This window comes from Panicum virgatum, chromosome 2K (assembly GCF_016808335.1).
Source record: "Panicum virgatum strain AP13 chromosome 2K, P.virgatum_v5, whole genome shotgun sequence".
NCBI lineage: Eukaryota > Viridiplantae > Streptophyta > Magnoliopsida > Poales > Poaceae > Panicum > Panicum virgatum.
In genome coordinates, this window is record NC_053137.1 from 11,368,417 (window position 1) to 11,384,477 (window position 16,061).

Sequence of the window (16,061 nt, forward strand, 5' to 3'; positions counted from 1 at the left end):
CCCTCGCCCGTGCCACAAGCCGCCCGCGCAACCGCGTGTCGCAGGCCAAGCCCCTGGCCGGCGGAGATGAGCATGCCGCCGGCGCCCGTGCAGTAGCGCGCGCGAGAGGTTAGGGATTGGAGGGTCACGAGAGGCAGAGGACAAGGGACACTGGTGTTTTGTAATAGGAAGGGGTATTTTTGTCTTTGCATCCTATTACGAAGGATCTCTTTTTTTAAAAAAAAAATCAGTTATTTCACGTCCCTCTAAAAGGGTTAAAAAGAGAGGCAAATGGAAGCTTCAGTTTGATAAACCAGGGGTAAAATCATAAAGTTGCGAAAAGTGAGAGTAAAACCACTATTAGCTTTGGAAACAGGGTAGAAACACCAATTTCCCTTTTTAAAAACTGTTCATAAAATTAAATGAGAAACCCTCGTGGACTAGTGGCTTTGCTGTGCTCCATAGAACGGAGGACACTCCTTGCAGAGTGAAATCTTTAGTTGTGTTTGTCTTACTTGCTGGCAGCTATTTGTTTGCATTGCTAACTAGCCTAAAAGATTTTCCTAGGAATTGTTTGGACTCAAACAAAGGCTGTCGATGGAATCTGAGCGGACCAGAACCCACTTTGGTCCTAAGTGATTCTGTTTTCTACCTTGGTGATGAGTGATGACTAGCCGGCGAGCCTCTAGCATGTGTCCAAAACAATCTACAAAAGGATCTGCTAGACGAGCAGAACAAGGAGCCTCTGCAAGATGCCCGTAACATGGGAGTTTAACGGCATTCCTTGCTGTATGCATGGAAACCAACAAAATTATTCCTATCTTTCTTGTACTCCAGTTAAGCACTAATTGTTTGTTGGTGTTGCATCGAAACCAACAAAATTATTTTAGCAAGTTGTTGATACATTATTATTGTAGATCTGAGGCTGAGCACCTTATATAGTGGCTGTCAGATCCTGTACTGTGAACATATCAGGGCCGTACCGGCAAATTCGAAGGCCCTGTGCGAAACTATGAACTGGACCCTAGTACCATCGTTGCGCCTGCGAGTGCCCAGTGAAATCCGAAAGGTGGAAGTGCAGACGTGACTTGTGCTGTGCCTGGCGAGCGGTTATAGTGGAAGCGAAAAAGATTGCACTGCGATCTGCAGATTTGATTGAAAGACAATGGTCAAGCGGCATATTTCCTCTTCTATGACATATTTGGGCTACAGTTTGCTTCGTATTGGATCAAAATATAACTAAAACAAAATCTACTATATAACTATACCTAGTATACTCGTTATATTTTGGGGGCCCTAAAATTTGGGGGCCCTGTGCGGTCGCACGGCCCGCACGGGCCTAGATACAGCCCTGGAACATATAAGCAAGCTTAGTCATTGATTCATCAAATTTTGCGAGTATTTACTTGAGAGTTTTGAACTCCTGATGGAGATGGAGGTTCCGACTCCGAGCAGTGGCGAAAGCGGTTGGTCTCGTATGGCTTCTTCGCTCCCTGTCAGGAATGTACAAGATCTCGCAGCCAGTGGTGAAGAGCTCACAGCCGAGACTCTTGCAAGGTACATCCGGATGGACATTCAAAACGGTGATGTCCTCGTCGAGCGATCCGGTGAGGTTCCTGTGGTCGACCTTGGTAGGCTCTTTGATCCTCAGTTTGCAGAACAGGAGGCAGCTCACCTCAGGTTTGCTTGCGAGGATTGGGGTTTCTTTCAGGTACGCAGTTTTTCAACAAGGTGAATCGGTGTCAACTTGAGTGACTTGAGAAAACTAGCAACAATTTCTAGTGACTTTGACATCCCAAATTACCCAAATGTTATTGTTGTAGAAATTAAAATTATATATATTGACTGCGCAGGACTAAAACAGTTACTAACCTGATTTTTAGAAGGGAACGTATCAGGTGCAAACCAATCTCTCCGTGCAAACTATGAAAACTTCAATCTGGGTCATTGGATCAACATCCAATGGGCATGGGGGATTGGATAATTTTACAATCTGAACCCACCTTTGGATTGGGTAATCACACTTTTCCAAATTCCCCTCCCATCCCATGCGCCCCTCCCCTTGGATGTTGATCTGATGGCACAGATTGAAGTTTCCATAGCTTGCACGGAGAGGTTGGTTTGCACTTGATATGTTTCCTTTTTAGTATGTGCCATTCTTTGGCAAGACCATGACATGCTTTTGACAATATGAACCCCATAATTTACCGTTTTGTTCTCAAAGAAGTTACACTACATCGATCATCAACCTTTTGGAATTTACGTACAGCTTGTTAATCACGGAATACCAGAGGAGATAATCACGAATGTAAGAAACGACATCCGGAAATTCTTTCAACTTCCCCTTGAGGTAAAGAATGCCTATGCACAGCTTCCAGGAAACATTCAAGGTTACGGCCAATCATTCGTTATGTCGGAGAGTCAAACACTTGACTGGTCTGACATGCTTGGCATCTTAACTCAGCCGCCTCAGGCCCGTGATATGAGATACTGGCCTTCTCATCAGCCTCATACTTTCAGGTTAGAGTTTAATTATACAACTGCAGCAATCCATAAACAAATACATGCATGTTATGATCAGTAGGCATGCATCATCTATACAGTTTTCTGTTTCGGACCTCTAAGGTCTAAGCCATTAAACTGCCAAAAACCTAGTCAGTAGAGGGTTGGCATAGAACCGGCACAAAAACTCTTATAGGAGATATTGGGCTATGATGCTAGATCTTTGGTTTTATGATTAAACAAAATGTACTTTTGGTTATTTTGGATGTTGTAGTGCCACCTCAATTGGGCAACCGTGCAAAAACTGCAGCTAGATTTTGCTTATTTCTATTTTGAACCTCTTACAGTACTCTTACATATTTGTGACACACTATACTTTTGAACCACAAAAAAGGACTTCTATACATTTCTATACAGTAATAGAGAAGGCTTCGAAGTCAAGCATATAAATTTATACCTTTATTCCTGCAATGTATACGAACTCCATTTTTCCTCCTTACTATTAGAGAACCAGAGATCACATGTTTAAACACTACAGTACACATACTGTCACTACTACAGAAATGCGCAGGGCTTTTTTTTTTCATCTAAAACTAGAGCAGCAAATGCATCTCCAAGAACAGGCTGCACCATCTCCCACCTCTATAAATCCTTTTACAGGGGCAGTTAATGGCTTCACCGGCCCCTTATATGAGAGTATTAATGAAAATATATAATGCCAAACTTTTCACCATACACTTCACCTTGTATCATCAATACCTATAGCACTAATAAATATTTTTTCTTGTCTGATATCAGGAAATCTATTGAAGACTATTCTTCTGAGCTTATGAAAGTTTCTCACTCCATTGTAACCTTTATTGCAAAAACACTAAATATTGATCCCAAATTGATGGAAGACAAATATGTGTCACAATTTTTGAGGATGAATTACTACCCGCCGTGCAAGGCCATGGCTGACAAGGTTTTGGGATTTTCGCCGCACTCTGATGGAAGTTTTTTTACTCTCCTTCTAGAAGTTAATTCAGTTCAAGGCCTTCAAATTAAAAGGCACAATGCATGGATCCCAGTGAAACCAAACCCTAAAGCACTGCTAGTGAATGTGGGTGACTATCTTGAGGTATGAAATCTCTCCTGCAAATTATGTTCGTTATTGATGTTATCAAGGAAAACCATGGCCAACAATGTAATTCTCCAAAAAAAAAATATAAGTCACTGTTTTAAAGTTTTGTCTTGTACATGCTTTCTTAGACGTTGATGCATGTCCACTAAGAATGCATATTGATTCGTTAGGCACAAACATCCTTTTATGGTTACATTCAGAGTGTAACTTCTGGTTCCTTTTCTGTCAATTTTTTTATTGAAAAGAGTTTTCTTATTATCTTTCAAAAGGTACGTATACTTGCAAGTTTGATACCTAGGTATCAAATGTTTACCTCCTATATGATATTCAAGGGAATAAATACATAAAAGTACCCTTTGGTACTTTACAATCATTGTAAAAGAGCTCATGTTATAATTGGTAGTACCTCTTCAAAGACTGAAAAGGCTCAAAAGCTTTATAATGATTCGGTGAAACAGTGTGAAATGACATAATTTTTAGGAATTGAGATTTCATCGAAAGGGAAGCTTCTATCTTAACATAAGGGATTTGTTTTTTCCTTTATGCATAGCCGATCCCCTAACAATAGTTCACCGTTCAAGTATACTCTCTTTAATTACCCATTTATATGAATGTCTCTTTTTAGAATATGATCTAAGATATCAGAACCAACTTGATATCCCATCTGTTTTCTTTAACCCTTTTGTGTTTGTAGATCATGTCAAATGGAAAGTACAAGAGTATTGAGCACAGAGTTACAATAAATACCAATCAGGAGCGGATGACTGTGTCGGCGTTTCACGTCCCGTCACTTGGTGGAGTAATTTCACCGGTTACTGGCATCACAGAAGAAAAGATGTTTTACAAGACGATGGGAGTGGAAGAGTATGCAAAACTTTATATGTCAAACAAATTGGATGGGAAGAGAGCCTTGGATCATGCTAAGTTGCTCTAAAAGAACGGAGTTTCGTTATGCCGGTTCCGGTCCTTCTAGAAGATCGTCTAGTAGGCATACATGCATATTATTCATGTTCGGTATTAATGGTGCATTCTTGTATTAAGAAGTTGTTGCATGTTGTTTGATTATGTCTTAGAAAGTAAAAAAAACATGATTTACATATCGCTAAGATATATATAGTGACATCAATGGAGTACTTCGTTACCACAATCTGCTCTCCCGGCGCACTTACTAATAATTGTGTTGTTACAGTAAGTTGAAATTGTTGTCCTTGGAGAACACCGAGTTGTGCAATTTTAGGGAAAGATGCATATAAAATATCGTTTTGTTTGCTCAGTGTTGTTTATCAATTCAGGAGGAAGAAATACATCATTTTGAAGGGAATATTAACAATAAGTAAGCTGGTTTCCCTGCAAACAGCTAGAAACGACTTTGTGTTAGGTGCGTGCAAGCAGCAGGAAAGAATAATGGATGCCGACACACTAGTTCACAAGGCAGAGTCCAACGACCACACACAACACACGCGAGAACCAATGCACCACCCATTATTGGTGCTCCCACAAGTTATGGTAGCTCAAATCTCTTGTGCATTACCTCAAGGACAGACTGATAATGTTGAAGGAACACCCTAAGGTCTAAACTAAACGGTGGGAGGGCCGAAGCGCAAGGGCAGGAGCAGCGCTCGCGATAGCGCGTGCAATTGATGGTGTGAGGCTGCCGGAGGACGGGACCTGCACGCGCCGAGCGAGATGGCTAGCGGAGTCCCTCAGGTTTTTTGACGAGTGAGCGGCCTTGGATATCGAGTGCGATGGCGAATGGAGATAGGAGGTAGATGTCGGGGCTGTTGGAAGGGGATTTTACTGAGCTTTTGCCTTTTTTAGCGATCTCATGCCTTGGTATCGCCATGCAAGTTTCAATGGGTCAGCCTAACGACCCGGTACCCAAAACTTAAAATGTGGTGTTACTACTCACTCGTCCGACCCATTTTAATTTTGGTGTCAAGTAGTGCATGCCAGATGCTACGGGTCGTTCATCAGTTGATCCAATCCCTAGCAAGAGGACTCCTCAAGGGCTCAGGGGCCGGCGATGCGGCGGCGCCGGCAACGCCTTGCTCAATTCGTCGCCCGGGCACACCAGCCATGCATCACTTGTCGGCATCGATCTCGTGCCATCCCTGCCCTTCACCAGGCTTTTCGTCGACCGCACGCCTCCGCAGCCATCTCCAACTCCAAGTGCATCCGCCCAAAGCGTCGCTAGCCGCACTCTTCCTCCCACACCAGACCCCGGTCCTCCTCCAGGCGGTGCCTGCACATAGGTAGCACCAGAGAGTTTTCATGGTACTATGTGGTGCATATTTGCTCTTTTTCTTCATGTCATCTTGTATGGGCTTCTTCCATTTGATATCTTGGACTTCTTACTCGTTTTCTAAAATCTTCAACTTACCTCCTTGATCTTCCTAGAGGTGTTGATCACTTGATCTTCATGTTGGCCTTTATCTAACTCCATCCTTATATCCATTAAACTAAATAACTTGTATACTACTCCCTTCGTTCCAAATTATAAGACATTCCAACAATCTTAGAGAGTCACAAAGTTTTTTATGTTTGACCAAATTTATATAAACTAAGTACCATTAGATTTTTTATTAGTTATATTTTCATAGTACATCAATTTGATATCATAAATCTTTATATTTCTCTCTATAATCTTAGTCAAACTTGAGATTGTTTTGACTCTCCAAAATTCTTGGGATGTCTTATAATCTGGAACGGAGGGAGTAGCAGACATCATCTGTCCAAATAATCATGTCGTCGTACAACTCGAGCGGTGAGGGAGATAGTGGAACGTTTGGTTGGAATGGGGGGATCGTGGAATTTTATTTTTCAGCTTCCTTCGAGTCAGCAGGCTTGGTGTAATTGAGCTATAGCCTGTGCATGTAACGTTTGTTGAGCATCAGTAGATACAGAGATTGCACATCTTCCCTCAAAGCTAGCATGGGTTAGTGGCATTTTGCTTCAGGGAACCAAAATATAATGTTAGGACAAGCCCTCCACGTTGCAGTTCAAGATGTGTGCGACTTCAATTTTGTTCGCTCTGACCCTCTTTTAGTTACAATTTCTGATTTGTCGGCCATTTCACTACATATGTACACTTAGTAACGTATGCCTATGCACTTACAAGTGCATTCTCTCTAATTTATTTTACCTTTGCCACTACTTAGCCAGTTATGACTATGTAGTGTGCACGATGTAGCTGAGTATAGTTCTTTTCAGGACTAGTATTGTGTTAGCCAGGATGAGGACGACGGCCACCAATCGTTTCTGGGTCAATGTATCCTCTCTTTGTAAGCAGGGGCGGAGCTGGAATTTTTTTTATTTTTAACCTATTTTTCAATTTTATTTTAAAAATAACCCACCTGTATATATATTTGCAGATCTAACCCTTTTGGTCGCGCCGGTCTGCGTGGCGTGACAAAAACACGCTGTCGCGCCACATGCTTTGGCGTGACAAGATGTGCCACGTTGGCACGCTTCGGAGCGCTCGGAAGGGGTCTGTTAGCTCATATTCCACGTGTCAACCTTGTCACGCCACTCCTACCGGCGTGACAGTACAGCCTTGTCACGTCACCCCGTTGGCGTGTCAAGGTCTGATTTTAGAAAAATCATATCTTTTTCATACAAACTCGGATGGAGATGATTTTTATATGAAAATTATAGCTCTCAACGAGATCTACAACTTTATAGTTTTGAATTTTTTCATTTGAAGTCATTAAGATGGTTAAATAATTAATTTAAACTTTTGACAGCATATTAAGCACTTCACCTCTATCGGATCATCTCTAACTTGACATGTTTATCATGGTTCTACAAATTAAGTTCTATATAATGTTTGATATATGAAATAATATGGTCTAAATAATAATAGTTCGATAAGAGATACAATGAGAAATCAAACTATATCATCCTTGTGTATGAAATATAATGCAACATCCTAGATATTAATTATAGCTATAAGCTAGATCAAGTATTTTTTTGAAAGATTAAGATCTTAAAATATGATAACAGTTTGAAAAAGATACAAATGTGTAAGTTTTATACTAGTAATTAAGTGGTTTAGATGAAATGAGTACTTTGTTAATCTCCATCTTATGGCCTTCTTTTCACTGTATCTCCTTTGGTCAGCGCAACGCTTATCGATTGCACTGCTTGGTTTGGTTAGCCAAGATCATCCCTCAAGGTGCCTCCATGGTCCCACCACTCTAGATATATATTATATTAATAAGCAAGTGTTGTTATAGAAAAAAAAGAGCCAACACGTTCGTCGAGAGGGTATAGAAATTTATACATTAATCTAAAAAGAAGAAGAATTTACACAATTGGGTTTTACGAAGAACTAATGATCTAAACTGACTCAAGATGCCATATCATATACAATTGAAAAATATCTAATTTCATAATTAAAGAATTAAAAAATAGAATATAATTATAGAGTCCATGCCAAATACAAAAATTTGTCAGACTTTCCCACCCAATCAAGACTATGCTGTATGGCACGTCTAATGGGGATCAAATCAGGTTGATCCTGATAGATGGAAGTAAAATGATGGGGCATGATGATGGGTCAAAACAACATAATATATGGATGCAAAAAAATGACACAATTATTGATTGTTTTATATGCTTATTTGTATATGGCCTTCCAACAACGTCAGGGACCGTAAGAAATTCGGCACAACAGTAGTAGAGAAGTCTCCATACAGGTGGTGGTGGCAAAACGGTTGTACATATGCACATGTAACTTTGGAGTTGATTTGTACAAAATAGATATAATGTATATGCACGTAATTTGATAGGCAATGTGAAAATATGTATAATAAGACTTAGTGATGTATAGTTGTTGAAGAACAAACTCTAGGGGAACAAATAAAATAGCCTGCTACAACAAAGTATTTATAATAAAAAAAACAAAACGTAGCAAAACTAGCCACGCTATTAGTATGGACCAACTCACAAGTTAAAGCTATAATTAATAATACCTATTGTGTTGCATTATATTACGTACGCAATGATGATATAGTTTGATTTCTCATTGTATCTCTTATCAAACTATTATTATTTAGTCCATATTATTTCATATATCAAACATTATATAGAACTTAATTTGTAGAACCATGATAAACATGTCAAGTTAGAGATGATCCGATAGAGGTAAAGTGCTTAATATGCTGTCAAAAGTTTAAATCAATTATTTAACCATCTTAGTCACTTCAAATGAAAAAACTCAAAACTACAAAGTTGTAGATCTCGTTGAGAGCTACAATGTTTGTATAAAAATCATCTCCATCCGAGTTCGTATGAAAAAGATATGATTTTTCTAAAGTCAGACATTGTCACGCCAGCGGGTGTGGCGTGACAAGGCTGTACTATCACGCCGGTGGGAGTGGCGTGACAAGGTTGACACGTAGAATATGAGCTGCCAGACCCCTTCCGAGCGCTCCGAATCGTGCCAATGTGGCACATCTTGTCACGCCAATGCATGTGGCGTGACAGCGTGTTTTTGTCACGCCACGCAGACCGGCGCGACCAAAAGGGTTAGATTTGCAAATATATATCCGGGTGGGTTATTTTTAAAATAAAATTGAAAAATAGGTTAAAAATAAAAAATATTCGCGGAGCTGCAGCCACCACCGGCAAATCACCTTTAAATCACTGTAGTTTATATCAAATGACCCTGTAGAAAATCAAAATTACTATACGTCAACTTTGGTACCAAAAATTTTTAGCTTCGCCCCTGTTTGTAAGCATCAGATGCTTGGCAGGTCACAAGGGAATGTTGTAGCAAGACCATTAAAGTAAACCGACTAGGTCAGTTTGGCCTTTTCACTTTGCCAATCTCAGTGGGAGTGTTACGAAAGTGTCATGGACGTTAATTTTGCTGACATGACAACCTCATTATGAACAGGGGCGGATCTACCACCGGGTCAGCCGGGGCTAGAGCCCCTCCTACCCGTGCTTGATGCATGGAGCCCCTCCTAAAAATTTGTAGCCATTGAAGCCTAAAAAGAATAGCTATAGATAGAAGATAAAGTGAATAAGCTCCTCCTAATATTTTTTCTAGATCCGCCACTGATTATGAAGAGAGAGAAGGGGAAATGTCATGGAATATGAGAGAAGTGTGAATCACCATGACACTCCTCCGGTTCGATTACCTAATTTATTTTGGTAACTGTACCGATGACACTCCCACTGAGACTGGCGTAGTGTGCTTCTCATCTCTTTCTCTCTTCTCTCGCTGATGCTTTTTCTATAAGAAACAGATGCATGGAAGCTCACAGACAGGAAGTGTTGTAGAAGAACCATTGAAGATCCCCGCGATCGAGCCTGTAAGCTGACAACTCTCTTGCTTTGGAATTTTCACATTCCCTTTCGTCTTTACTAGTTCTCTGATCCTTCTCCAAACAAACCACTAGTGAGCATGCCCCCTCCTATTGGCTATTGCTACTTATCTCCAAATACAGTTTGCACTTCGCAGTCAGCACTTGATTGACATCAAAAATAGGTAATCAAACAAGACATCAGCAAACATCAGTTTCGTATTTGTTTGCTATCTTACAGTCTTATTGCTTTGTTTTCTGCTATAAGGTGCATCTCTGCTTTCCTTTCATGTGTTTTTTTCTCCAAACAGAGGTGAGGTGAGCGTGCCCTCGATCCTGGTTGCAAGCCATGCTAAATCAGATCTGCTACTCATCTCGAGCACAGATCACAGGCAGCACTTGGTTGACATCGTCAGGAACATAAAAGGGTAATCAAATACTAAGACGTAACCAAATCAGACATCAGTCATACATCCCATCATGTTATATTTGTATGCAATTTTACAGATTTTAAAGGTAGGTATTCCTAAACGCTGAATAAAACTAGCCCCCCTGCGCTAAGAAGATGTGAGGCCCAGCTGGCGAGCATGAGGCTTGTCACACCCTGAAATTTTTGAATTTCAAGATGTGATTAAAATTAAAAATAAAACAACAATTTTCTCATAATTTTAAAATTTTCCCAACATTTACTTTTCTTCACAGAGAATTTAGTAAAAATAAATGATAATTGATTGTTTTTATAAAATTAAATGAAGGTGTTTTGTTGTTGTGCATCCATGCTGCCTTGCATCTGTTTTATTGTTTGTGGTTCAATTTTGAATTCAAATCTTTGAGTTTGAATTTGAATTTGAATTGAATTTGTTCGTTGGTTTTGAGAAAAGAAAAAGGAAAACGTTTTCAGCCCAACACCGGCCCACCCTTCTCCCCCTTCCCCTTCTTTTTCTTCAGCTCAAACCGGCCCGACAACTCCTTTCCCTGGCCCATTTCCCTTTTTCCGGCCCATCTCCTCGTCCCGGCCCAACCCGACGCCCCCCTCCCTTTCCTCTCTCTGCCACCGACAGGCGGGCCCCACCTGTCGGGGCCATCCCCGAGCTCGGGACGGACCAGGACTCTCCCCGAGTCCGGCCGCGCCCCGTTTCCGCGCCGCGCTGTCCGCGCCTTGGCGCGCACGCCAAGGTGGCCCCACCTCGCCCCTATTTAAGCGACGCCGCTCCCCTGGAAACCCTATCGAACCGAAGCCGCCGCCCTTGCCCTCGCAAAACCCTAGCCGCAGCCGCCGCCATTGTTGGGCTCGCTCGGAGCTCCGCGACGCGCCGCCGTTCTGCCGTCTCCCCTCGACGACTTCACCTGTACAGAGCTTCGCGTCGTGGTAAAGATGCTCGCCGGCCCTTCCCTCACCCCTTTTTCCCCCTCTGTCCCGCTCAGGATCGCTCGCCGGAGCACTCGCTCCGCCCTCGCCGTCGAACACCCCGATCCGGTCTCTGTTTCGCCTTCTAGAGCCCCAAATCGAGTTCGTAGCCTCACGCCGAAGCTCCCCATCCAAACCCGGACCAAAATCGTGGCCGGAATCGCGCTTGCGCGGTTCTCCAGTGAGCTCACCGCCGCCCCTCCGCCTTACGTTGCCGCAAGCCTGCTCCGCTCGCCTCTACCCCGCGCAAGCTCCGCCTTCGAGTCCGCCGTGCTGCGCGCTCGCTTCCCGACCTAGCAGCGCTCGAAATCGAGCCCCGGACGGCCGTTTTGGCCTACGCCGGCGAACCCGCCGCCGCACACTGTCGCCAGCCTCGCCGCCGGTAGCTCTGCGCCGCCGGCAGCTCGCTCCGAGCCTCTCTAGCCGTCCGATCTAAAATCGACGGGCGAGATTAGATCCAAAACTGAGTCAATGTCCTGGATACCGGTCAACCCTAGACATTTTTCAAAAAGGACCCTAGGTTTTTTCTAAATCAACCCGCCGTCCTGCTCTATTCAAAAATAATTCTGTTTAAGTCCTTTTATTTGCAGAAAGAACCCTGATTTTTTTCAAAATAAGACCCGCCATCCTTAGTGCGTAGTTTTGCCTTCTAGCCCCTGTAGTTTAGGTTTAATTTTGTTTTAGTCCCTGGTTTCTTCAGATCTAGCCCCTGGAAACTCTATTTCTTCACAAATAAGTCCCTAGAATCTTGTTTTAGCCATATCTTTCACGTTTTAACTCCGTTTTCAGCGATTCTTGCGCTCACGTGATCCTTATGACGTGTGCAATAGCTTTGTAACCTTTTTATCCTCTGTGAGCACACTTTGTTGTGTCTTACAAATCTTTTCCGCTAGCTCTTAACTCTATAGTTAATCGCGACTACATCCCTGAAGCACAGTTTAGTCTATAGAATCGCCGTTTTAGCTCCGTTTTTCGCGTTTCTTGTGCTCTCGTAACCATAGCAGCGAGCCCTATCCTTTAGTATGTTCTTTTAAAGCCTTTCTTTGTTTTGGTGTATTGTTCTTAGTTGTATCTTTTGTTTGTTGCTTTGTATGGTTGCCCGATGTTTGCCCCGAGTAGAAGGATCGCCGTTCGAAGATTGAAGAATCAAGAATTCCAAGTGAGCAAAAGCTGAAGAGCAGTAAGAGTAGCTTTTCGTTGGAGAAAGGCAAGTGACCCTAACCATATTTCTATCTATGCTTATATACAAGAGTACTTGATTTAATTGGAACATGGATAACCACCCAAGAAAACAGTACAACCACAATACTATATGGCTCTGGTCTTGGCTAAGTAACTAGATGATCTATATGTTGTGCTGGGGCGGTGATTGGTGGATTTTTTCGGGTTATCGTGCTTTGAGGAGCGGGTGAAGGAAGCTTCGTCTTCTGAGGTACCGCAAAAAAAGGGACCAGTGTGTACATATAGTGATTCTTTGGAAAAGCCTCGTAGCGTCCCTATGCAATCACACCTCGGAAGTGTGGTATTGTGCCTGATCAGCACATATGCGTGGTTGGGTTCAAAGTTCTTCGGAACTTTTACGCGAATTGTGGTGAAAGTGTACAACCTCTGCAGAGTTAAAACTAACCGGTTAGCCGTGCTCACGGTCAAGAGCGGCTTGGACCCTCACATGATTAATAAACTTAAAGATGGATTTAAATCACTTTCTGGTTATTTCTTGTGGCCTTGCTGAGTACCAACCATAAGTGTACTCACCCTTGCTTACTGCTGCTCAGAAGGAAAAGTTGCTGTGAAGTCTTTTGAAGATGATGCTGAGTTCTAGGCGTACGCAACTCCCAGTCGATTGCCTGTGAAGTTTGGAGTCTCCGTTTCCAGAATAAGTTGTATAACTCTGATAATCTTTTAATTGTTGTTTTTACGTGATACTGTTACTGATTATTCACTTTTAATGTCTCTATATGTATGAAACTTAATCCTGGCATACATATAGCTATGCATTCGGTTTTGTTCTTAAAACCGGGTGTGACAGGGCTCCTATACATCTTGTGGAAGATGGTTAAGCAACTTATCTTTAAAAGCCCACAAGGCCCATTTACTGAAAAAATTATTGAACCAATATTTCAAAAATGTTAAACCAACATTTTAAAAATGTTGATTCAACAATTACAGAATGTTGAAGTAGTATTTCCAAAATGTTGAATCTATATTCTAAAAATGTTGAACCAATATTTTTTTCCTCATCTTCTCCGGCACCGGCGGCCGGCGGCGGCGGCGGAGCAAGTGGTGGCGGTGGTGCAGGCGGCGGCGCGGCAGCGTGGGGCGGGCAGGGAGCGCAGCAGGGGCAGGCGCGGGAAGCTGGGGTGCGGGCATGCGCGCGCAGCAGCGACGCTCTAGGGCGGAGCATCGGCGCGCGGGAAGCAGGGTGCGACGCATGGCGGAAGCAGGGTGCGACGCATGGCGGGAGCAGGGTGCAGAAGCGCATGTCGGAGGAGGAAGACGATGGACAAGGGGCAGACGGAGGAGGAAGACGAGATGGTGGAGCTAAATCGGATGGCCAGCAAAGATCGCACGAGGTAAGTTGGAAAAAATATTGCGGAAGATGGATAGGTTTTCTGGGCGAGCATTGAATCACAACGGAACAGCCCGAACACGGCCCAGCCTCGCGAAAACGGCCCACGGCCCATTTGTGATCTCCTTATGTGGGAAGCCCCACCCTGACCACCCACGCCTCGGTTACAAGTTATAGGCGTCAATTATTGACACGCCCGTCTCCGGGGAGCGCGCCGCCCAACCACACCTCCCGGATGTCAGCACTGGGGACGACCGGTTCACCATCTCCTGCAGATCTCCGGCTGTGTTTAGTTGCAAAATTTCTCTCTCCAAATTTTATTATTCACCTATCATATCAAATATTTTGCCTCATGCATAGGATATTAAATATAGGTAAATAAAAAAACTAAATGCATACTTTTGATGTACACGACGAGACAAATCTTTTGAATCTAGTTAGGTCATGGTAGGACAACAATTGCCACAAACAAACGAAAAGTGCTACAGTGTACTATAATGTCCGATATACACAGCTTACATCATCAGCAGTGCACCATCCCCATCTCTGTTCGCCACGTCCGGCACAGTGCCACGGATGGGAATGGACACCCTCTACCCCGGCTGTGTTTAGTTCTAAAATTTCTCTCTCTAAATTTCACTATTCACCTATCACATCAAATTTTTTACCTCATGCATGGAGCATTAAATGTAGGTAAATAAAAAAATTAATTGCATAGTTTTGATGTACACGACGAGACGAATTTTTAAGCCTAGTTAGATCATAGTAGGACAACAATTATCACAAATAAACAAAAAATGCTACAGTATCCGATGTGACATTTTTTACCACCATTCTACGGATGTAAACACATCCCCCATTATCTTTTCCCTTTTTACCTTTTTCTCTCTTCATGTATCAGACCGTCACTCCCTTGGACTTTTTACGCACACACACATATCCACACAACATTGACACCTGGAGCCTATTACCTCTCTAGCCTGTTTGTAACCTGCAATTGTAAACCAAAGCAAGAACACGAGAAGATAGTCATCATCCAACTCATGATAACACAAATGATGGTGGTACCGGAGATGATGTCGATAACCAAAGCAAGAACACGAGAAGATGGTCGTCATCCAACTCATGATAACACAGATGATGGTGGTACCAGAGATGATGTCCATATGAATGCATTTCGTGATGCGATCGCTACCGCTATGTTTTTGTGATTTAGTTGTATCAATCATTTATATACTCGTAGTTTAGAAATTAGTGTTGCTATATTTATTGGTATATTTGTGATATTAATCTATTTGATCTAATAGTAATATAATTATGTATTTAAAATACTCAAAAAAATATAAGAATTACTAAATTCTGCTCGTATTTAGTAAAAAAATATCATCAGTCTCAAGAGCATTTCAAACATTTTACTACTCAACTCAGAGAATCGACTCAAATCAAAATAATCAGATTACGAAATAGCCAGTTTATCCTCCGTACAGCTAGTTAATCTCCTGATGCTCGGATAAGCGAGGTTCAAAAAAAAAACAGAAACAAACAGGGCCGAGGTGCAGTGGCTGAGCAAGTTGGGCCCATCTGGAAACTCTCCAACACTCTTCCTCTTCCGTCTTGGCAAAATTGGTTGGTGGACACCGTTAAAAAGTGTCTTTTGCTGTAGGCTATTAAAAAAATATAATTTTGCTCAGAGACATTATAATTCTATGTTAATTTGCCAAGGGACACTATAGCTCATACAATAATATTTTCTATCCAAATGGGTCACAAAACACTCATACAGGACAATTATATCCCTACCGCTGCTATGGCCGGCTCTCTCTCGCGCTCAACGCCGATGGTGGATTTGGATTGGAGCACCTCATTCTGCACTGTTCCGGCTCCATGGAGGCTTGGCTGCTAGTCATCAACTCGTTGCGCTTGCTGCCGTTGCTGGGGTCGTGGTTGTGATCCACTTAAGCTGTAGGTGCTCATCGCGGGATCTACAGCAGCTGCTTGTCCACCAGCAGCTCGGGCAACAACGCCGCAAGCCCGCTACGAGGACCAAGGGGACTAGCTAGGGAAGCACGGCTTGGCGCGACCATCAACGCCGGGGAGGCGACGACCAGGAGGTTGAGGATGTCCGCCTGCCCACAACCCTCCATGCGGTGCTCGCTCAAGCGGGCCGTG

General features: G+C 42.8%; 1 protein-coding gene across 1 annotated transcript; it reads left to right on the forward strand.

The window, feature by feature from the left end:
• The first annotated feature begins 1,411 nt into the window (after positions 1–1,411).
• On the forward strand, positions 1,412–4,538 carry LOC120695081 (2-oxoglutarate-dependent dioxygenase 11-like). Its single transcript, XM_039978400.1, has 5 exons — positions 1,412–1,536; positions 1,615–1,690; positions 2,249–2,499; positions 3,280–3,601; positions 4,299–4,538. Exons 1-5 carry the CDS (start codon positions 1,412–1,414, stop codon positions 4,536–4,538), a joined length of 1,014 nt encoding a protein of 337 aa, XP_039834334.1.
• The last annotated feature ends 11,523 nt before the right edge of the window (positions 4,539–16,061 follow it).